The sequence below is a fragment of the Tamandua tetradactyla genome, chromosome 19 (genome assembly GCF_023851605.1).
Source record: "Tamandua tetradactyla isolate mTamTet1 chromosome 19, mTamTet1.pri, whole genome shotgun sequence".
In the NCBI taxonomy this organism is placed as follows: Eukaryota; Metazoa; Chordata; class Mammalia; order Pilosa; family Myrmecophagidae; genus Tamandua; species Tamandua tetradactyla.
The window spans coordinates 42,309,348-42,331,895 of NC_135345.1; the positions used below are offsets into that span (position 1 = coordinate 42,309,348).

General features: G+C 40.1%; 1 protein-coding gene and 1 pseudogene across 1 annotated transcript; one reads left to right on the forward strand and one right to left on the reverse strand.

The window, feature by feature from the left end:
• The first annotated feature begins 1,787 nt into the window (after positions 1–1,787).
• On the forward strand, positions 1,788–22,308 carry CHRNA9 (cholinergic receptor nicotinic alpha 9 subunit). Its single transcript, XM_077137126.1, has 5 exons — positions 1,788–2,143; positions 2,425–2,570; positions 3,521–3,675; positions 13,556–14,088; positions 21,767–22,308. Exons 1-5 carry the CDS (start codon positions 2,077–2,079, stop codon positions 22,306–22,308), a joined length of 1,443 nt encoding a protein of 480 aa, XP_076993241.1. The 5' UTR covers positions 1,788–2,076.
• Positions 16,141–19,455, reverse strand: LOC143663722 (amidophosphoribosyltransferase pseudogene; annotated as a pseudogene).
• Positions 22,309–22,548: the final 240 nt, after the last annotated feature.

Here is a 22,548-nt window from a genome sequence, read left to right on the forward strand (position 1 = left end):
TTTTACAATCAGTCCTGTTGTACAATCTATATCCCTTTGGCTCCAATTACCCAATATCTACCCTATTTCTATCTCCTGATGGTCTCTGTTCTTAACTGAAATTCTCCAAGTTCATTCACTAATGTTAGTTCATATCAGTGAGACCATACATATTTGTGTTTTTATTTCTGGTTAATCTCATTCAGCATAATGTCCTTAAGGTCCATTCATGTTGTTACCTACTTCATAACTTTATTCTGTCTTTATTATGTCTAGCAGCATAATATTCCATAAGAGGCGGTTTTCTTATGCAACAACCACAGTGGCCAGCAAATAAGTGTTCACTGAGAAACTATCACCAGGTGCTGCTCTGAGTGCTGTGAGCAATAAAATAGATACAAGGCAGAGAGTAACTGCCCCCAAGGAAGTCACCCTCTAGCTGGCATCAAATGCCATGTGGATGAAAAACAATGAGAAGAAGGAGAAGCAGGTGTTAGTGTTGAGGTGAGCATGCTGGGCTGGGGCGGAAGGTCTGGATTCTCCCTGACCAATGGCTACTTCCGACAAACCTCTGTGTATCTCTAAGCTGAGGTCTTAAACTCAATTGCCAAAGTACCTTCAGCCTCTGAGATTCCAGAGTGGATGGTTTGTTGAAGGATGCCTGAGTGAAGGCACCAGGAATTGTGTCAGTTTTTGAGTGAATCAGACGAGAAGCATCGGGAAATTAATGTCTTCACAATCAACACAAAGACACAGGCCATTAAGAAATACACTCAACTGATGACTTGAGTGTCTGTTCCACTCAAGGGAAATATTCCTGGAGAGGGACAAGGTGACTCATCAGCCAGTTGTAACCTGATAAAATAGAGCTATTCAATTTCCTTTGCTCTGATTCTAGGCAGCCTTGTGATCATAATTTGGTTTTCCAAAGAGGTTTCCCTAGGCAAAAGGAGGGATAGACATGAGTTCCCAGACTACTTTGGCCTTTGAAAATCAGCATTCTTTGTGGTAGCAAAATTAGATCACCTATGAGAAATGACTATGAAATTATATAAAGTAGCATTTGAATGCAAAGTGACATCATTCTTAGCAATATCATCACTGATTATGACTCACATTCATGCAGATTTGGTTAGCCTTTGAACAGTTTTATAGAGCTGGTAAATCAGGGTGGCTTTGTAAATGTAGAAATTCTGTATCTGTAAAGCTGAACAGAAGTGAAAATCACCAATATTTAGATATAATTTACAAGGTGTTTTCACAAATGATATCCCAGTCTTTCTAGTAGAGAAGGGATATTCTTTTACCCAGTCTGTAGAGGAGAAAGGCACAGAGAGATTAGGTAACTTGTACAGATTTACAGAGCTGGTAAAGATCGGGGCTGGTGGTCAAACCCCAGTCTTGGATTCCAAATCCAGTTCACAGAGTTGCTGCTTCTTAAGGGAGTGGATACTCTTTTTCCATCCAAAACACATACACCTCATGCATATACTCACACAAAGATTTACTACCTAAGGTCCATGGCCAGCAGGACACTGGAAGAAGTGATCACAAGCCAAGGCAGAGAAGAAATCCAAATACCAATATGTTCTGGAGATAATGGAATTGCTTATCTTTCCCCCTTCAAATGCTGCTAGAAGTGCCGAGGGGCCTTTCTGGATGGCTGGGTCTGCTTAGCTTCCCTTAGTCCCTAGACCAGGTTGAATATGCTTCCTGCAGGGCAGAATGCGCCCATTCTGGGCAGATAGAGTTTCTGGGGTGTCTGGTACTCCCCTGACCCTTTCCCCTTTTCTGCCAAAGGTCTTGTCTGGATGCTCCTTCTGTGGGGTGGTGCTAGAGACTCTCAACTGGCATGGCTTCCCCAGAACACCTAAACCCACCTGGGATTTGCAGGAGTCTCAGCCGCTGGAACTGCCAGTCTCGGATTACCGGAGAGGGAGGGAGGACCTTGGTCCTTTGTGCAATGCGAGCTTGAGCTCTCCATCTGTCACAGTGAGACTGCGTCAGAGTGGAGTTTTTGTGTCCAGATGCTTCCCTTTCACAGAGGGAAGAGGAAGACATCATTGCCTCACTGGGACTTTATAGACGCTCAGGGAAATGATGAACTGGCCCCATTCTTGCATCTCCTTTTGTTGGATTTACTTTGCTGCCTCCAGACTGAGAGGTGAGAGGGTTGGGTATGTCACCATCTCCGCTCTTCTGGGGCCATTTCTTTGGTAGGGAGTGAGTGGTGGGTTAGGAAAGACAGAGCAAATGATCCAACTGCATGGACATATCCATGCTTCTTACTGACTCGTGTGGATCTGGATAGGGCGTGCCAAAGAAAACAACTCTCATTTATACAAAGCTTGTCCCTAGCCGATGCTGGGTGGGCCCCAATTGTAGAGCTCAGTCTGGTGTCCCTTGATCCTCTGAAGGTTGATCCAGGTCCCTCTTTTTGAGCAGCTGTAGAAGCAGCAGATGGAAAATATGCTCAGAAGTTGTTTAATGACCTTTTTGAAGATTATTCCAATGCTCTTCGTCCAGTGGAAGATACAGATAAGGTTCTGAATGTCACGTTGCAGATCACACTTTCTCAGATAAAGGATATGGTAAGTAACACATGGTGTGACTCTTTGGAATGTTGCTTAGCACGAAAACAACCGTGCTTTCCCAAGGGTATGTCTCAACTGGGAGTTTGAGGGAATGAGAGCAGACAGCTCTGTGTGCAAGCCGGTGAGAAAAGAGAACACCATGGGAAGCTATCCATAAAATTAATGAATTCCACTAAATGTTACACCATCCTGGAATTAACTGTAACTTTCTTGGGTCATGGTATCACATATTGTACGTAAAGAAAGGTGGTATTACATATCGTGTCATTCCACTTATGTGAAATGTTCAGAATAGGTAAATCCTTAGAGACAGAAAGCAGATTAATAGTTGCCAAGGACTGGGGAGGGGAAGCAGGAAGTGGGGGTTACTGCTTAATGGGTATGGGGTTCCTTTTGGAGGTGATGAAAATGTTCTGGAATTAGATGGTGGTGATTATTGTATCATATTGTGAATGTACTGGAAGCCATTAAATTTTACACTTTAAAGTGATTTAAAGGGTGGATTTTATGTTATGTAAATTTTACCTCAAATTTTTTAGAAAGGTGCTGTTTTTAAGGTGGCATATTTTTAAAATGCTTATATGTATTTTATACAAAGCTACGTTACATCAAAGAAACTTAAAAGATTTTTCTTCTGTACATTGTAGATATTTCCTAACTTTCTTATTTATGCATATCATTAGTTGATTGATTTTTCAGATAAATTTGAGTTGTCCATGCAAAGATCTAATGACAAATATTTTTCCACTTTACATTTTAAACACTGAATCGAACAAGGAAAAATGTGACCTTGGTGGTCAATCAAGGGAATAGAATGAAAAAACTTTCACTTATTGAAAACAGATTAGGCTCTGAAATTCCTGCTCTGAAGAACAAGTGTTCTAGAGACAGAGGGCAGTTGGTTGAGGTGTCTACTGGACAAAGTTACATCTGGATTTGTTGTGCAGGATGAAAGAAACCAAATTCTTACTGCCTATTTATGGATCCGCCAAATCTGGCATGATGTGTATCTCAAGTGGGATCGAGACCAGTATGATGGGCTGGACTCCATCAGGATCCCCAGTGACCTGGTGTGGCGGCCAGACATTGTCCTGTACAACAAGTAAGTGCAAATCAAACTGAAGTTTGTTAGCAATGAGCTTCAATTTGTTGACTTAACAGAATTTAATCATGACAAAAAAGAAATGTTGAAAACATATATGAAGTACCAATCCATGTTCCTTAGCCCCAAAATAATGGTCATAAAATCTTAGATAATGAAATAATAGGTCACAAAAGCTTAGAACTAGAAGGAGACTATTATATCCAATTCTACAGTACCCCTTTACAGATGAGAAATTGGAGGCTTATTTGACCAAGGTCATGCATCAGTAACAGTCATACTGTAAAACAAAACAAGACATAGGACTACATGATACAAACAGTTAACCCTATTGTAAACGATGGACTATAGTTAATAGTACAGTTATTAAAATGTTCTTTCATGAATTGTAATAACTGTACCATGCTAAGACAAGTTATTACTAGTAGGGAGGGAATGGGAGCTCTGCATTTTATGCATGATTTTTCTATAAACCTACCACTTCTCTAAAAAAAATAAAAACAATAATGATACTACACAAACTAAATCAGAAATCAGAAGCTGGGCTATGGATTTGTGAAGTGAAGGAGGAACTAGATCAAAAGCCACCAGTTGGCTTTTTCCTGGTCTCAGAGCAAGGGGCCTGGTGTAAATGGGTTGGTCAAAATTCATGTGAGCTAATCAGTGCTTCTCAAACTGAAATGTGCATACACATCACTCAGACATCTTATTAGAATAAAGTTCCTGATTCAGTAGGTCTGGGGTGGGGCCTGAGAGTCTGCACACCACAAGGTCCAGATGATGTTGATGCTGCTATTCCACGGACCACACCTTGAGAAGGAACCAGATCATTCTGACACAAATCAAGCTCAGTTGCTTCACCTATTCCCTCTTTTCATTCTGGAACCCAAGTTTCAGAAAGGTCCTTTTGTGGCTAGGAGCAAAGTGAATGAAGGGCAGCCTAGGAGACTTCTTTGGGAGCTCAGAGAGTTTCTCAAGGGTCATGACCTCTTGAATCATTGCACTGATCCTGCTGTCTATTTCCCACTCAAAGTAGCCAGAGGATTCTTCCATATCCCTTTTTAAGCAAGAAAATATTCAGGTGTTTTATTATTCGAGTTGACCCTTCCTCCCCATGTATGGTGACTGTCTCTCTCATTTTCTTTCTCTCTGTTGCTGTCTGTCTCTCTTTCTCTGTCTTTGTCTCACTCTGTGAGAGAGAGAGAGAAAATGCGAGGAAATGAGCTCTGTTGTCCATTCTCTCTCTCATCTATGGAGTGCAGGAAAGTAATCTGAGAATACAATTGACACAGATATCTTAGAACATTCCATTAGTTTTAACACTTCTCCTTGGAGAACACATGAAACTCTGGTCTTCCTCTCCCTCCTGCATTGATTGGCTGAAGCAGTAACCAGTTGTTTGCGAGTTGGCATGACAACCTAAGTTAAGCCTATCCCAGAACCCCTTTATCAGAGAAAGTCTACTGAGCTCCTACAAGCCTATTGTGGTTTTGGTAAATTCTGTTCCATTTCCCTTCCTTTCTCCTAGGATGATGGACTTTAAGATGCTGTTCCAGTTTGCTAGCTACTGGAATGCAATACACCAGAAACAGAATGGCTTTTAAAAGGGGGAATTTAATAAGTTGCTAGTTTACAGTTCTAAGGCTGAGAAAATGCCCCAATTAAACAAGTCTATGGAAATGTCCAATCTAAGGCATCCAGGGAAAGATACCTTGGTTCAAGAAGGCCGATGAAGTTCAGGGTTTCTCTCTCAAGTGGAAAGGCACATAGCAAACACAGTCAGAGTTTCTCTCTCATCTGGAAAGGCACATGGTGAACATGGTCAGGGTTCCTCTCCCATCTGGAAGGGCACATGGCAAACTTAGCGTCATGTCCTAGCTTCTTCTCCTGGCTTCCTGTTTCATGAAGCTCCCCGGGAGGCATTTTCCTTCTTCATCTCCAAAGCGCTGACTGATGAACTCTGCTTCGTGGTGCTGCAGCATTCTCTGCTCTCTCTGAATCTCCCATTCTCCAAAATGTTTCCTCTGTTATAGGACTCCAATAAACCAATCAAGACCCACCCAAATGGGTGGAGACGTCATCACCTAATCCAGTTTAACAACCACTCTTGACTAAATCACATCATCTAGAGAGATGATCTGATTACAGTTTCAAACATACAGTATTGAATAGGGCTTATTCTACCTTTATGAAATGGGATTTTGATTAAAACATGGCTTTTCTAGGAAGTATACATCCTTTTAAGCCAGCACAGATGCCCTGTGATTTCTGTGCCCTATCTCTTTCTCACATAGAGGCTTTTCACCATACTGACCAATCAACTTTTTCCTGTCCCTCTGGATTAGTTCTTTAGTCTTCTGTCTTCCAAACATGGATAATTCTATGTCTGATCCTCTTCCTCCTGTGTCTTCTCCTTTTCGGTAACTTCAGAGTTTCACTGTTTAGAGGGAACTCAAGTATAGCTATGGTTGCATGGCATTTGCATTCCTTTAACCAACTGAAATAAGAATAGAAGAGAGAACATGAACTCATCTAAAGGAGAAATCCCAATCATGGCTATTTCTTTGACTCTGATCTTTCTAGCTGAATTCTTGACCCTGCAGGATATTCTTAACCCTGAAGAAGCTTCTGATCCAAGATATATCACCACTTCTCAGAAACTGGCACAGAATTTTGTAGGTCACAAAATGGGCTTCCTAATTGGTAGTGAGGAGGGAAAGGAGGGTCAAGGTAGGATACAATAAGGATGCTTAGGATCTAGACTCTTTATTATGCCTGAATTCATGGGGCTACATGTGTCAGACAAAAATCAAGGTGATGATGGGCCTGGAAGCCATCTCATATGAGGAGCAGTTGAATCTGTTGGTACTTAGCTTGGATGAGAAGTCTCTGCAGGAAGACTATGGTTGTCTTATGCAATCAGAGAAAATAGAGGGTAGAGAAAAGGAAGAAAATTGCTCCAGAGAGCAGAACCCAAAACCATATGTTGAAGTTAAAGAGAGGATAGCTCTACTCAAAAAAGAAAATTTCCCTAGTAACTTGAGCACTGGGTTTTCCCAAGAGATAATAAGCTGTTAAGTAATACAGTAGTTCAAGCAGACATCGGCTGTGTTAGCAAATCAGTAAAGGGATAAGTGAATTGAAACTAAAGGTTCTGTTGGGAGTGATTAGTATTAGTATATGGTTAGTACAAATGGTTAGTGTAAGAAGCTGCATGGATTCCTAGCATTTTTAGATTAGAAAAAGTGTGGGCTACATAAATTTTAAATCTGCATTTTAAACACATTTTTAAAGATTGAATTTTTGGGGGGGAGGCAGGGTGCATGGTCTGGGAATTTAATCAGGGTCTCCAGCATGAAAGGAGAGCATTCCAACTCTGAACCACCCCTGGAAGGCGAGCATTCTACCTCTGAACCACCCATGCACCCTAAATATTGAATTTTAATGGGCAGTTTTAATGGTTGGAATTTAGACCTAGTGAGAAATTGAGTGCCCTATTGTATTCAGAAGGATTTGTGTAGAATTTAGCTTTAAGATTAGCTTAAGTAGCATAGATATTTGAGAGGATGGCAAGACTTTTATATGAGCCTGGAAATAAGAAAAGGGAGGAGAAACAGGTTTGAAGAAAAAGGTCAAGGGCTTGGTGTGGGACCTGTTCAGTTTGGGGGACCCAAGGAACAGCCTCATGAAGATGCCCAATAAGGGGACTGCAAAGCAAATCTTAACCCTGGGAAAAAGGTCAGGTATCAAGATGCCAATAGAGCTATTCAAGGAAGCCTTCATAGAATACTCAAGGAAGAAAATAAAATAGCTAAGGATAAAGGTGGGGAAAACCTACATTTAAGAAATTTATAGAGAAGACTTGAAAGAAATGGTTAAAGAGACAGCAAGAGTATATGCACACATACACACAGAAAGTTGTGTCATATAAGCCAAGAGAAAAAAGGATGTCTAGGAACAGTTCATGGTGTGAAGTGCTTGAGGAGAATTGAAGAGATTGAAGACTTAGAAGAGGTCTATAGATTAATCTGTTCGAAGTTACAAATGATCTTTGAAAGAGCATGTTGGGAAGAAGCCAAATTATATTTCTCAATACAATTTGAGAAATAAAAATGAGATGAGAAATTGAAAGCAGCACATACAAATTACTCTTGAGAGCAGTGTGCTGAAGGAGCTGAGAGAACTGGGAAATACTTGAGAGTAAAGGAAGTTGGGAGAAAAGACTTGGTAGCAGAATCGAAGAGGGGCTAGAGGAAAAGAGAGAATAAGAGGGACTAAGAAAGGTCAAAATCATGAAGGAGACCAAGGAGGAAAGCCGCAACACAAAAAGGAAGGTAGCCTTGAAAAGAAACAGGAGAACTTTTTTTGATATAGAGAGGAAATAAAACAGACACATGAAAGATGGAGACATTGAAAATGGATAAAGGAAGGGATCATAGGATTGAGTACACAAAATGTATGCTGAGATTCCGGGTAACCCCTGGTGACTGAAAAAATTGGCTGACTCCCTGTTTTCTCCTTCACCAACCCACTCCTCTCCAGTACCTGGATATGAATTTCTGACTGTCCATGCTGGGAAAAAATATGTATGCTTGTGCTAGTTTGAACGTGTTGTGTATCCAAGAAAAGCCATGTCCTTTGATCCAGATTCAATATTGTACAGTAGAATCCCGTTTGATTAGATTATCTCCATGAAGATGTGGTGTGCAGTTATGGGTGTGGCTTTTTGGTTTATTGAATATGTGGCTCTGTCCAGTCCAAGAAATCTTGATTGGTTTACTGGAGTTATTTAAAAGGGAAACATTTTGAAGAAGCCTCAGATACAGATGCTTGGAGAACAGTTATTTCAGAGCTAACTGAGACAGTGATGTTTGGAGATGCTGGAAGTGCTGACAGACAGAGCAGATGCCTAGACACAAGCAGGGCCCAGCAGATATCACCATGTGCCTTCCCATGAGATGTTAAGCAAGTCAGAACCCAGAGTTGTGTCTTGGAGGAGCTAAGTGATGGCCTACAGATGCTTAAAGAGGATGCCACTGGTATCAGGAACCGGAAGCAATGGAACTAGGAACAAGGACCAGCAGATGCCAGCCATGTGCCTTTCCAGCTGATAGTGGTGTTCCAGATGGCATCAGTCTTTCTTGAATGAAAGTAACCTCTTTTTGGTGCCTTAATTTGGACATTTTCACAGCCTTACAGCTACAGGCTTGTAACAATTAAATTCCCTTTTTAAAAGCTGTTCCATTTCTAGTATATTGCATTCAGACAGTTGTACCAAACCAAAACAGATTTTAGTACCACAGAAGCGGGGTTCTGCTATGGTTTGCAAATACTAAACATGTTGGAATAGCTCTTTAAATGGCTAAGAGGAAGATTCTGGAAGATTTGTGAGGATCTTGATATAGAAGGCCTAGATTGCTTTGAAGAGGCTATTGGTAGAAATGTGGACTCTAAAGATACCTCTGAAGAGGCTTTATACAGAAATAAAGAATGTGTTACTGCTAACTGGGAAGAAGGTGACCGATGTTTTAAAGTGGCAGAGAATTTGGCAGAATTGTGTACTGCTGTTGAATGGAAGTTAGAATTTAAAGACAACAGGATACTTAGCTGAGGAAATTTCCAATTAAATGTGGAAATTGTAGCCTGGTTGCTCATTGCAGCTCATAGTAAAATGAGAGAGAGAAAAAGATAAGCTGAGAACTAAATTTTTGGGTAAAAAGAAAGCAAGAAATCAATGATCTGGAAAATTCTGGACTTCCAGAAGGTGAGACCCCAGTGAATAGGGCCCCACATGAGGATTTAACCAAACATGGAAGCAGTCAGCCATTAAAGGACAAGTGAGGCTTGGAGATGGAGTTATCCAGAAAGGATTTGTGGAAAGTACTATTGTCTGATGGTTATCATCCCTGCATACCAACAAGAGTGTTGTGGGATCTGTATAAACAGAACCACTGCCAGTTTGGACAATAAGGGACAGAAAAGGGACAAACTGAAGGATAAGTGACTTCAGAGGCAGATCCATGAAAGCTAAGGTTTGGAGCCAGCAAATCTCAGGCCAGGAGAGCAAACCCATGGATGGAGAGAGCAGGCTTTCTGCTTCGTTGCTCAGGAAGAGTTGTGCCACCTCAGAGTTGTGCTACCTCAGGCCTCAGAGAGGGTGGAGTGCTTAAACCAGGGATTAACACCCCATTGTTCTGGAGGTATTGAGCTTGTGTCCAGGAGATGGCAGAGATCCCAAGTAGTGCCTTGAAGCTTGGAGTTGGCGGAGCTGAGAGGAAGGTAGTTCCCCCAGTGCGTCCCAGTGTTGCAACTCACCCCACAGTTTGGAGAGAGAGCAAGACCACTGCATTGGCCCTTTCCATCCCTTGGAAAGGATGGGATTGCCAATTTCTGAAACCCAAAGGATAAATGTCTCTCAGACTTTGAAATCCAATGGAGTTTGCCCTGCAGGTTTTCAGAACTGTTTGAGTCCTGTGACCCACTGTTTACCTTTTGAGTCTTCCCTATGGCAGTGGAAACATGTATCCTATGACTGTCCTTCCTTTGTATATTGGCAACAGATAACTTGTTCTGAGTTTCACAGGTCCAGAGCCAGAGGGTATTTTTTGTCTTAGAACAGACCATGCCTGTAGCTGACTTTGTTGAGATTTTGTACTGTTTTGGACTTTGTATTTTATTTGCATTGTTACTGAAATTGTTTAAGGCTTTTGTAATATTGTGTTAGAATGAATGTATTTTGTGTATGGAAAGAACATACCATTTGGGGGTCCCTAGGGTGGAATGTGCTAGTTTGAAAGTGTTATATACCCCAGAAAAACCATGTTCTTTAATCCTGATTCAATATTGTAGAGTAGAACCCCTTTTCATTGGATAATCTTCATGGATGTAACACTCACAGCTGTGGGTGTGGCCTTTTGATTAGATTATCTCCACAAAGATGTGGCACACGCAATTGTTGGTTAGATGGAGATGTGACCTTGCCTATTCAAGGTGGGTCTTAATTAGTTTACTGGAGTCCTTTAAAACATTTTGACAAAACCTTAGATGTAGACACTTGGAGAAGAGTTGCTTTAAAGCTGATAGAGACTGATGTTTGGTGATGCTTGGAGTGCTGACAGAGAGAGCAGATGCCTAGACACAGGCAGAGCTCAGCAGACAGCGCTATGTGCCTTTCCATGAGATGCTAAGCAAGCCAGAACCCAGAGTTGTGTCCTGGAGAAGCTAAATGAAGGCCCACAGACATTTAAAGAGGACACCACTGGCATCAGAAGCGGAAAGCAATGCAACTGAGAACAAGGGCCAGCAGACACCATCCATGTGCCTTCCCAGCTTATAGAAGTGTTCCAGATAGCATCAGCCTTTCTTGAGTGAAGGTAACCACTTGTTGGTGCCTTAATTTAGACATTTGCACAACTTTAGAACTGCAAACTTTTGGCTATTAAATTTCCTTTTTAAAAGCCATTCCATTTCTGATATATTGCAGTCCAGCAGCTTTAGCAAACTAATACGATGTTTAAGTGTAAAATGACCAAAGCCAGCTCAGTATTTGATCAAACAGGGAAAAAGTGGAAGGACTGCCTGGAAGTCATTGAGTGGCTGAGGAAGAGGAGATAAAAGGAAAACAATTTAAATATTTTATCAGGGTTGTATTATTGAAACCTTCCCAACCTCCACTTTTTATTTTGTCCCTGTAATTTTTTCATATTTTAGTTGAGAATGTAGAACCACAGTTAGAAAGAGAAGAAACTAACATGTATTGAACACTTACTATGTGTCAAGCACTAAGTTGGGGCTTTACATTTGCATGGTAAATAGAATAATAGACCCCAATGATGTCCATATGCTCATCCCCCAAACCTGTGAATATGTTACCCTTGTATAACAAAAGGGACTTTGCAGATGTGATTAATTTAAAGACCTGGAGATGGGGAGATTATCCTGGTGATCCAATGTAATCATAAGGATGCTTAGAAGAGGAAGTGAGGGAGTCAGAATCAGAGTAGGAGATGTGATGAAGGAGGCAGAAATTGGAGTGATAAAGGAAGGGGCCAGGATCCCTGGAATGCAGGCAGTCTCCAGAAGCAGGAAATGGCAAGGAAACTGATTCCCCCTAGAGCCTCTGAGGGAACATAGCCTTGCTCAGAGTTTCATTTTAGGACTTCTGAAATCTAGAACTGCAGGATGATAACTTCATGTTGTTTAAAGATACTAAGGCTGTAATTTGTTACAGCAGCTATAGGAAACTAATACAGCTAATTATTTACTTAACACAAAATTTAGAAAGAAATATTAAGGTAAATATTAAAATACCTATTTTTACAGGTGAGTGTCAGAGATGTGACTTGCTTAAACTCACAAAACCTGAGCCAGGGTTTGAACCCAGTTCTCTCTTTGAATCTTCTATGATACTATATCACTTTCTAAAGGAAAATGAACTTTATTTACTCGATCAACCCAATTACCTACCTACCTACTATTCTTTGTTAAATCATTCTCTGTGCAAGATACATTGCAGTGTGTTGAGTAAATAGGGATTTATGACTTAGTCGCTGACTTAAGAAACCATCTAATAAGAGCTGTACTTAAATAACTATAATGCAAGGTAATAAGAAAGTCCCTTGAAACATGGAAATAAGGTGCCATGACTCTTCAAAAATGAAGAGATTTAGTCTCCCTGGGGAGACAAGATGGCTTTGCAGAGGACATGGTATTTGAGCTCAGTCTGGAAGGCTGGAATAGGTTTGCATATGCAGAAAAGGGAAATATTCAAAGAAAGTGTTTGAATAAAGAAACAGGAACTCACAGAGTCTGTTGGGGTTTTAGTCGTACCTGACAGAGTGTGAATGAAGACATCAGGCTACAGTGTGGGATTGGAGTGGATAATGGAACATTTAGAATACTAAATTAAGGAGGTTTGGAACTATATGGTAGGCCATAGGAAATCATTGCAAGTGATGAGTTGTCAAGTGATGTGATCAGAGAAAACAGAAAAATAAAACAATTTGGTGAATGAATAGTGTATAGGTATCTTCAAACTATTCCTGAATAGCTGGGGTGATGTTTTCAGACAGTGGAACCCCTTGCCCTCTGAATTCTGGTTGGGTTTGGCCAATTAGGAACCAACAGGCAATCATTACGGTAACTCTTTCCAACTGCTTTGGGGTGTTAAGTCACTCTTCTAAAAATGTAAACTCCAGAGAAACAGAATCAGTTGGGTCTAGTTCAAGTCACATAGACAACTCCTGGCCAAAGGTGCTTGGGGCATGTCGAACGACAGTCTGCCACAATGGTGGTAGCGAAAAAGTATTTCCCTCAAAGAAAGTTGAAATTCTGTAACCAAAAAGGGGAGGCATAGATGTTGATACAGCAAAAAGAAGGTATAATAAAAGAAGTGATTATCTCTAAAAATATGTGATTGAATTTTGCCCTCTATGTTTTCCAGATATTTATACAATAAACATGTATAATGCTTACAACAGCAACAAAAAACTATTTTAATATTCTGGGGTCCCAGAGTTAATAAACTCAGGTAAGAATTTAAGTCAGAGTTTAGCCCTGACAAGGCTGATTTCTTTTTTTGTCTGGATGCTCACATCATTATACTTGGATCAAGAGAGTGGCATTAGGAATGCAGAGAGAGGGACCAGAGGAGAGATGCTTTAAAGAATGAATCCAAGAGAATTTGGCCCTGACTATTACAGGAGATGGATGAGAAGGGCGAATTAGAGTTGAATCTAAGCTTTCAAGCCAAGGTGATAAGGAAAATGGTAATCTAATGATAAAGATGCTGAAATGATAGGCATGGGGCCGTGAGCTGTCTGGGATCAGGAAGATGGTGAGTTCTAGAAAGCAGTTTTCATTTTCTTTGTCTGATCTCCAGGGCTGATGATGAATCTTCAGAGCCTGTCAACACCAATGTGGTCCTGCGGTATGATGGGCTCATCACCTGGGATGCGCCAGCCATCACCAAGAGCTCCTGTGTGGTGGATGTCACCTACTTTCCCTTTGATAACCAGCAGTGCAACCTGACCTTTGGTTCCTGGACCTACAATGGCAATCAGGTGGACATATTCAATGCCCTGGACAGTGGAGACCTCTCCGACTTTATCGAAGATGTGGAGTGGGAGGTCCACGGCATGCCTGCTGTGAAGAATGTAATCGCCTATGGCTGCTGCTCTGAACCTTACCCAGATGTGACATTCACTCTCCTCCTCAAGAGGCGGTCCTCATTCTATATTGTCAACCTCCTCATCCCATGCGTCCTCATATCTTTTCTGGCCCCCTTGAGTTTCTACCTCCCAGCTGCCTCTGGGGAAAAGGTCTCCTTGGGAGTGACAATCCTGTTGGCCATGACCGTATTTCAGCTCATGGTGGCAGAGATCATGCCAGCCTCAGAAAATGTCCCTCTAATAGGTGAGTTCAAGTATCTTACACTTTGAGCCCAGTTCTGTAGCACCTGGAATGAATATGTACCTTCAAACTCATAACAACTGGGTCAACTTCCTATTCAGCATTGACTGTCACATAATTCATTTGGTGACCACAGTTGGTATTTTTGAATATGGATGTGGCTTGTTGGAAACAAAACTGGTCTTATAGTCTCTGGGTTTACACAGACGAGCAATGAGAGACACTAGATTTAGAGCAGTGGTTCTCAAAATGTGGTTCTCATAGCATCAACACCACTTGGGAACTTTTGGAAAATGCAAACTCTCAGGCCTCAACCTGGACCTACTGATTTAGAAACTCTGGAGTTGAGGTTTGGCAATCTGTTTTAAGAAGCCCTCCTGGTGATTTTGATATACTTTCTGTTGTGTCTAAGAGATTAAGGACTCTGATTTTGAAGTAAAAATTACCTGCATTTGAACTCTGACTTTACCACACATTCTTTGATTAACTTCAGGCAAGTTACCTAATCATTTACCTTTTAACTGCAAAGTTTTGCAGTTAAATTGCCATCTTATTCTGTCATGGCTTAGAAGAAAACCTGGCATATGATAAACCCCAAGTAAATAGTGATTATTATTATATTTTCACATTGCAAGAGTTTTCTTCTTGGGAATAGTGACGAACATGACAGAAAAGATGAGCTGGATATTTAAGCCTGACATCTACTATTAATAGAATAATCATATGGTTTTATTATGCATAATAGCTGCTTGTTAAAATACACATTTCCACATTCCAGGTATTTGATTTAGCAATCTTGGGCAAGATCTGAGAATCTGAATTTTAAAGACACACCTGAGTTGATTCTAAAGCAGACCATACATTCAAAAATCTGAGATAATGAAACATTCTTCCCAAGGTTGGAGTGTGGAGGAAGCTAGCACCCCCACTTCCCTCTGCTTCACCTACCTTGTTCTGAGAGCCCTCCTATTGCCTTTAACACCAACTCCCTGCTGCCAAAGGCACCTGGAAGATCCCACACGTCTATATCAACATCTTGCTGTTGTAATAGATGTGAACCCAGAATCAGAAGCAAGTAAGCAATGAGGAGAAAGGTCAAAATACCAACTATTTTAATTTCTTACACCATGAAATGGGTTAGGTTAAATAATGGGAATTTATTGACTCATGGTTTGATGATTGGAAAAAGTCCAAATCAAGATGTCATCAAAGATGATGCTTTCTCCCCACAGACTATGGCATCCTTGGGCTGGCTGTTGGTGATCCTTGGCCCTTAACTATCACAGGGCAGGGCACATGGCAGTGTCTCCTAGATTCTTTCTTTTCTTCCAAGTTCCATTGATGTTCAGCTTATTGCTTCCTGTGGCTTTCTCTGCTTATGTCCGAATTTCATTCTGCTTATAAAGGACTCCAGTAATAGGATTAGGATTTATCTTGATTGAGGCATGCTACATTTTAACTGAAGTAATCTCATCAAAAGGTCCTATTCACAATGGGTTCACATCTATAGGAATGGATAAAGTTTAAGAACATGTTTTTCTGGGGTGCATAACAGCTTCAAGCCACCACACAAGAGACTTAGAGACCAACATCAAAGGGATATTCTACTGGCCTCTACTGAGTCTAATATTACCCAATATTCAGCCACACTACACTAGTTTCTCTGAAGAGTTCTTCCTTTTTATGTCTCTCTAAGCAACACACAATACAAACACACTCACCCCTCTTTGAGAAATAGACACAGAAGACTATTTTCCCCACACAAAGTTGTTTGGGAATTTTCTTCTTCTTCTTCTTTTTTTTTTTTTTTTGGTAACCTCAAAGTTTTACTAAATTGCTAAATAAAACAGAAGGGACCATGCAAATTCCTAGCTAACACCAAAATATTTATCTAGGATTATTAAAGAAAACATCACACTTTGGCAACCTTTTCAGAAAAATCCAAAATCTCACAGAGGTAAACACAGTCATGTCACATTTTACATGTGTAATGAGGCATAATTACTATGACTTCTTAACCAACTTTATATCTTGAAACATATTTGCCCCCACCAGCTACCATTCCAATTCCACAGAATATTATCCAGTGAGACAAGCTGTAGAATGACTGTTCTTTTCAAAACATTTCAGACCATTCCCATTTTCTTGAATCGTAATTTCTTGCTTTTCCACTTTCTGTTTTTTGAATTTCGCTCTTTCTTGTAGAGCTGAGACCAGTCCTTCTACTGACAGATACACAACACTGTTTGCTCCTAAATATTCTGCAAGATGATAAAATTCTGGCTTATAGGCAATAGTTCTTCTTTTGAAGGAATGTTTATTCCCATGAAGCATGGATATCTAATTGGTGGTGAGGCTACGCGAATGTGTACCTCTTTTGCACCAGATTCTTTGAGCAATTTTATTATGGGAGAGATGGTGTTGCCTCTCACAATAGAATCATCTACAAGAACGATTCTTTCGCCTATAAAATTATCTGACAATACTCCAAATTTTTTTGCAACACCAAGTTGTCTTAATTGCATATTGGGCTGAATGAAATTTCTTCCTACCTAGCAGTTTTTACACAGCACTTCCATATATGGAAGCCCGCACTTTACTGCAAACCAGGGGCAGCAGGTATAGCAGATGAGGGAACAGTGTTGACCAAATCTGCATCCACAGGTGCTTCAGCTGCCAACTGCTGACCACAATGATATCTTACTGTGTAAACCATTTGGTCTTCAAATATACTATCTGGTCTTGCAAAATAACCATATTCAAATATACAAAAAGCATTGAATTTCCTTCCAAACTTGATATAATACCAAGAGTCTGGACACTATGTCTGGATACTTTCACAATTTCTCCGGGCAAGACTTCACGGTAATATATTGCACCAACAGATAAAAAGCTACTAGATTCTGAAGATACTACCCATCCTTCCATTTCTGAGAGTTTTTCCCCTTTTTCATTTATATCAGATACAGGAATAAGACAGCCAGTGTATAAAGGGTGATTTCCATAAGGATCTTGGACTGCATAGATAACATCTCTGAGCATGATAAGCAGGGAGTATGCTGTAGGTGCTTCCTTCATTAAGTTTTTAATCCATGCTACCCAGTCTGGGGTGTCATCTCATTCCTGAGGAGGGGTATATGCCAATAATTGGGTAATCATTTCATTATCAGAATTTGGTGACAAACCAATACCAGGATGGAGAATCTTTTTCCTTAATCAGCAGCATTTACCAATTCGCTATTATGTGCCACTGCTATTTTCCCATGAAGTATTCCAAAACCAGAAGGTTGACAATTTTCTAAATCACAATTGACTGTAGTAGCATACCTTGTATGTCCAACTCCAAGATTAGAAGTATATAATTTCTTTAAATCATCTTCGTTAGAGACATGGTTTACTAGACCCACACCCTTGTGCATGTTGAATGTTGGCGCTGTATTCCCATCCCTGGTCACAACACCAGCACTTCCCTGACCCGTGTTAGATGAAGAATTACATCACAGGCACTAATATGAGATAAAAAAGCATTTCCCAGCCCCTGCCCATTGTGAGCTCCTTTCACAAGGCCAGCAATATCCACTACGTTTAGAAAGGCAGGAATTTTGCTTGCTGGTTTGTGGTCCTGGCAAAGAAAGTCAAACCTTTCATCTGGCACAGGTACTTTGCTCTCATGAGGATCAACGGTACAGAACATGAAGTTTTCTGCTGAAGCCAGGCTATTAGTCAATACATTGAAGAAGGTGGATTTCCCAACATTCAGCAATCCAACAATACCAATTTTCAGTGATGTTCCAAATCTTCCAGTGATTGGGTGTGGTTTAATTCCATCACCTCCCTTTTGGGGGTGGGTATTGTGCTCAGGGCGGGCGATGGCACAGTGTCCTAGAGGCAGCAGGAGACAGGTCCTGCCAGCAGTGGGAGGTGGGGAGGAAGAAGCTGTTTGGGAATTTTTATTACCTCATCTGAGGCAGAAATAATAGGCAGTGGTGACATCCAATCATAACCCAGCTTGAGGCAGGATCATTTGGAAGGTCCCTCTCTCTTGTTTAGCGGCAACATTAAGCAGCAAGCTGGCATAATTTCTGAACAAAGATGTCTCATGGGAGTTTCACAAGCATTATTTGTTCTTTTTGCATGATAATATGAAAATTAGCTTTGAAAGGAGGGTGCACATAGATTTTGAGAATAATTCAGAGCAACCATAATTTGTTACTTGCATCTATTTCCCTAGGTAAGGGAAAGGTCTTTAGATGTTGGTGAGTGTTAAACTTATGAAGGGAAATTTTATTCATTCTTTTATTCATTCATTCATTCAAAGATATTTATTGAACATCTACTACATGTACTGTTCTAGGCCCTGGGGAAACTGCAGTGAACCCATTTGTCCAAGGATCTCAGGAATCACAAGTACAGGGGCTTTGGCTCTCATTCTCTGATGTCACTGTAATCCACCCAGACTTCTTTACGCAACCTGTTCCTCTCTAATCCCCTCCTTCCTGCCCTTTCACTTTGCCCGGAACCCTTCTGAAGCCACACTTCCCTCTACTCAACCACCCAGGCATCTGATGAATGACACTGCCATCTGCACGGCAATTTTCTAAAAGTTCTTGCAGGAGGCATTCTTTATCAAATCCCCACCCTTAAATTTAGCTCCAAATCTTAAACATTTTAAAAATATGTTTCGAAAAGCAGAGCCACTTTATTAAGGAATATCTTAAATGATGAACGAATTCCGAGTTGCTTAACTAACCAAATTAGACTAGCACATAATAAGTAAAAGCATGCTATTTTCCCCAGAATATGTCTAGAATAGAAAAATAAGTCTAAAATGGATATCAAGGGTAACTTTGAAATGGAAAAGGAATATAAACCTGGAGATAACAGACCAGCCATGAGATCACACAATAAAAATTTTTAAATTTTTAGTTCAAAGTGTATTTGAAATAAAAGTAGTTTGTGTACATGGTATAAAAAGTAAAATTCATTACAAGATTTAAAATGAAAAAAAAAAAGTCACAGTCCCCGGTTCCACCTCTCCCTGCCTTTGACAACACTTTAAAGTCCTTTACCCATTTCTTTTGGTTCTCATCTTCATTTTTCTAAATAATATTCGTATGTTGGTATTTCTCAATTTTTAAAATTTTAGACATTATCTATTGAATTCCTCTATGGAAAATAAGGCTTTTCTTTTCTTACTTGGTTCCTGCCAACTTCTGCATTATTGTCGATTGCACCCTGCTCCCTTCTATTGTGATAGAACCCTGTACTCTCTAAAGTTAAAGATGTGGACCTGGGCTGCATAGTATCTTCATTATCATCAAGGACCAGCCCTTCAGCTTTCCTCTCCTCCATCCAGAATCTGGTGCTCATCCTTAGGGTCCAAGAAGACTGCTAGAGCTCCAGCCACTGCGTCTGTTTTCCAGACAGTGGATCGGAGAAAGGGAGAAAGAAGGGGAACACCTTACCCTTTTAAAGAGACATGTTAGATGTGTCACACATCATTTTCTTTTATATTCCATTGATCATACAAAGGTGTAAGGGAGGCTGGGAAATGTTGCTTTTTATCTGGAATTACTCAGTCCTGCTACAAATTAGGGTTCTGTTTCTAAAAGGAAAGGAAGAATGAATAATCATGGGATAGGTAAACAGCAGTTTCTGCCCAGCTCCCTTCAAGTTTCCCAATTTTATTATGTTACATTTTTGGATTAACGCATGACCTTGCTTTTTTTTTTGTTTACGTAGTCTTATGTGTACCTACTACAACATCTTCTAAATAATGCAACTTTCTAGTTTGCTTTTTGGTTCCTCCACAACTGCCATTTATATATGTGGGTTCAATTCTGAGCTCACTATTCTGTTGCATTAGTCATTTGCCTGTTCCTACTATTCTTTTGTTATTTTGATTTTGCAGATTTATTTTTCTTTGATAAGCTGATTCTTTTCTGTGGGTTCTTTTTTTTCCAAATTATCTAGCTATGCATGGGCATAATTCTTCTACATGAGTCTTGAGTTAATTTTTCTAGTTCTTTAAAAGAAAAATCTAAGTGGATTTTAATTGCATTGAAATTATAGGTTAATTTGGAGAGAATTAATAAGCTTTCTTATAATAAATGTTTCCATCTGTGATAATGGCATATCCCTCCATTAGTTTAATTCTTCTTCCCTTCTTAATAACCTTCTTTTTTTTTGAGGGATCAGCCTATTGCTTTAAAAAAAAGGTTATTAGTTATTCCTATGTAAAGAAATACTATAGATTTCTATATATTAATCTTTTGTCTATTTTCTTGACAAAATCTTTTGTTAGCTTGAATGGTTTGTTGATTCTATTGGATTTTCTATGTAGATGAATGCAATATCTGAAAATCATGACAATTTTATCTCCACACTTCCAATTTTACTGCATCTCTGGTCCAATAACATAAGCCTGGACTTTCTAGATTATGCCAAGGAATAGTGCACATGAAATGTATTCCTAATCTTATAGAAGCAAGTCTAAATTTTCTGGATTAAATGTAACATTTGATGTAGATTTCTGACACATGGATTTTTATCATATTAGGAAAGCCATCTAATTTTAGTGTCTTAGAGTTTTAAACAAACAATAAATGGGTGGGAAACGTTTTTCAAATAACTTGTTTTTGTTTTTCTTCATCTTCCTAATTATTTGTTCTATATTTAATTGACTTGTATCCTTATTTTTATTGTTTACATCCTTTGCTTTCCTTTTTCATGAACATTAGCTTTATGCAATCATATTTTAAAGACTCACAGTGATACAGTGTCTCCCATCTTAACCAGTAAGAATGGACTTCTGTCTTACGCTGAGAACTGGTCAAGTTCTTTGTTTTTTGAGAATGGAAAGGTTTTTTACATAATGATCCCAGCAAACACTTGCAAACCTTTTAACTTTGCACCAGGGATGGTGCTGAGAACTTTACATGCTTCTTCTTAATTAAGTCTTACCACAGTTCTATGAGTTAGATACTATTTTTATACCCACTTTACAGAGAGGGGAGTGGAACCTCAGTGTCATAATTTGCTCCAGGTTACACGTCTAGTAAGTGAAAGAGTTGGGATTTGAACCAAGGAAGTTTGATTCAAAAGTCTATATTATTAACCCCTAGAGAATACTATTTCCTTAGAAAAAGAGTTTCTTTCTTTATGAGCCAAACATGATGTCTTTTCAGGATCCTTCAACAAATACCGCACTATGGGTTGGCTTAACATCACAAACTTTTCTTATGATTTGGAGGGCTAGAAATCCAAAATCAAGGCATCAGCAAGACCATACTTTCTTCTCAAAGTTAGTAGCATTCTGGTACTTGCTTGCTACAGTCAGTCCTTGGCGCTTGCATCTCTGCTTCGTGTCACATGGCAATCTCCCTTTCTTGTGTTTGCTCTTCTGGTTTCCACTGACTTCCAGCTTCAGTCTCCTTCCTTCCTGTGGCTTTCTCTAACTCCTCTTTATAAGTCTCCAGTAATAAAGAGTAGATTTCACCCTGTTTCATTTGGGCCACACTTAAGTAGGATCTTAGGGATCTTATTCACAAATGGCCACAGGAATGGAGATTAAGATTCAAAGCATCTTTGTTAGGGTACATAATTCAGCCTGCCACACACCAAGACAGTCTTTAAACTAACTTGGTTGTCATTCTTCTTGTTGTTCTTACTTTATTTCCAGGAAAATACTACATAGCCACGATGGCCTTAATCACAGCCTCCACTGCCTTGACCATCATGGTGATGAACATCCACTTCTGTGGGGCTGAGGCCCGGCCAGTACCACACTGGGCCAGGGTGGTCATCCTGAGATACATGTCCAGGGCCTTGTTTGTCTATGATGTGGGCGAGAGTTGCCTGAGCCCGAGCCACAACAAGGAGCGGGACCACCTCACAAAGGTTTATGGCAAACTCCCAGAGCCTAATCTAAATGCAGCCAGGAACAAAAATCTTTCCAGAAAGAAGGAAATGAACAGACTCCTAAAGAATGACTTGGGGTGCCAGGGTGGGAGCCCTCAGGATGCTGATAGCTACTGTGCACAGTACCAAGCACTGACGAGGAATATCGAGTACATTGCCAAGTGCCTCAAGGACTACAAGGCCACCCATTCTAAGGGGAGCGAATGGAAGAAGGTTGCAAAAGTCATAGACCGATTCTTCATGTGGATCTTTTTCATCATGGTGTTTGTGATGACTATTTTGATAATAGCAAGAGCAAATTAGTGGGCATTTTTGCTATCCAGGAATAAATAATTAAAATTATCTGTGCTCTACCCCAATATTCTTCCAAGCCGGATTTCTGTCCAGATTTTTGTGTTTAGGTGGTCCAGCTGGTAGTAACTGGCTACCTGTGAGGTTAAATTAAGCAGAAGATCCACAGTTTCAAGGAGAGGAAATAAGATGGAGGAAATAGGAGAGGACCCATTTTATAGCCTGAGGGATAGGTGGCTGACCTCTAAATTA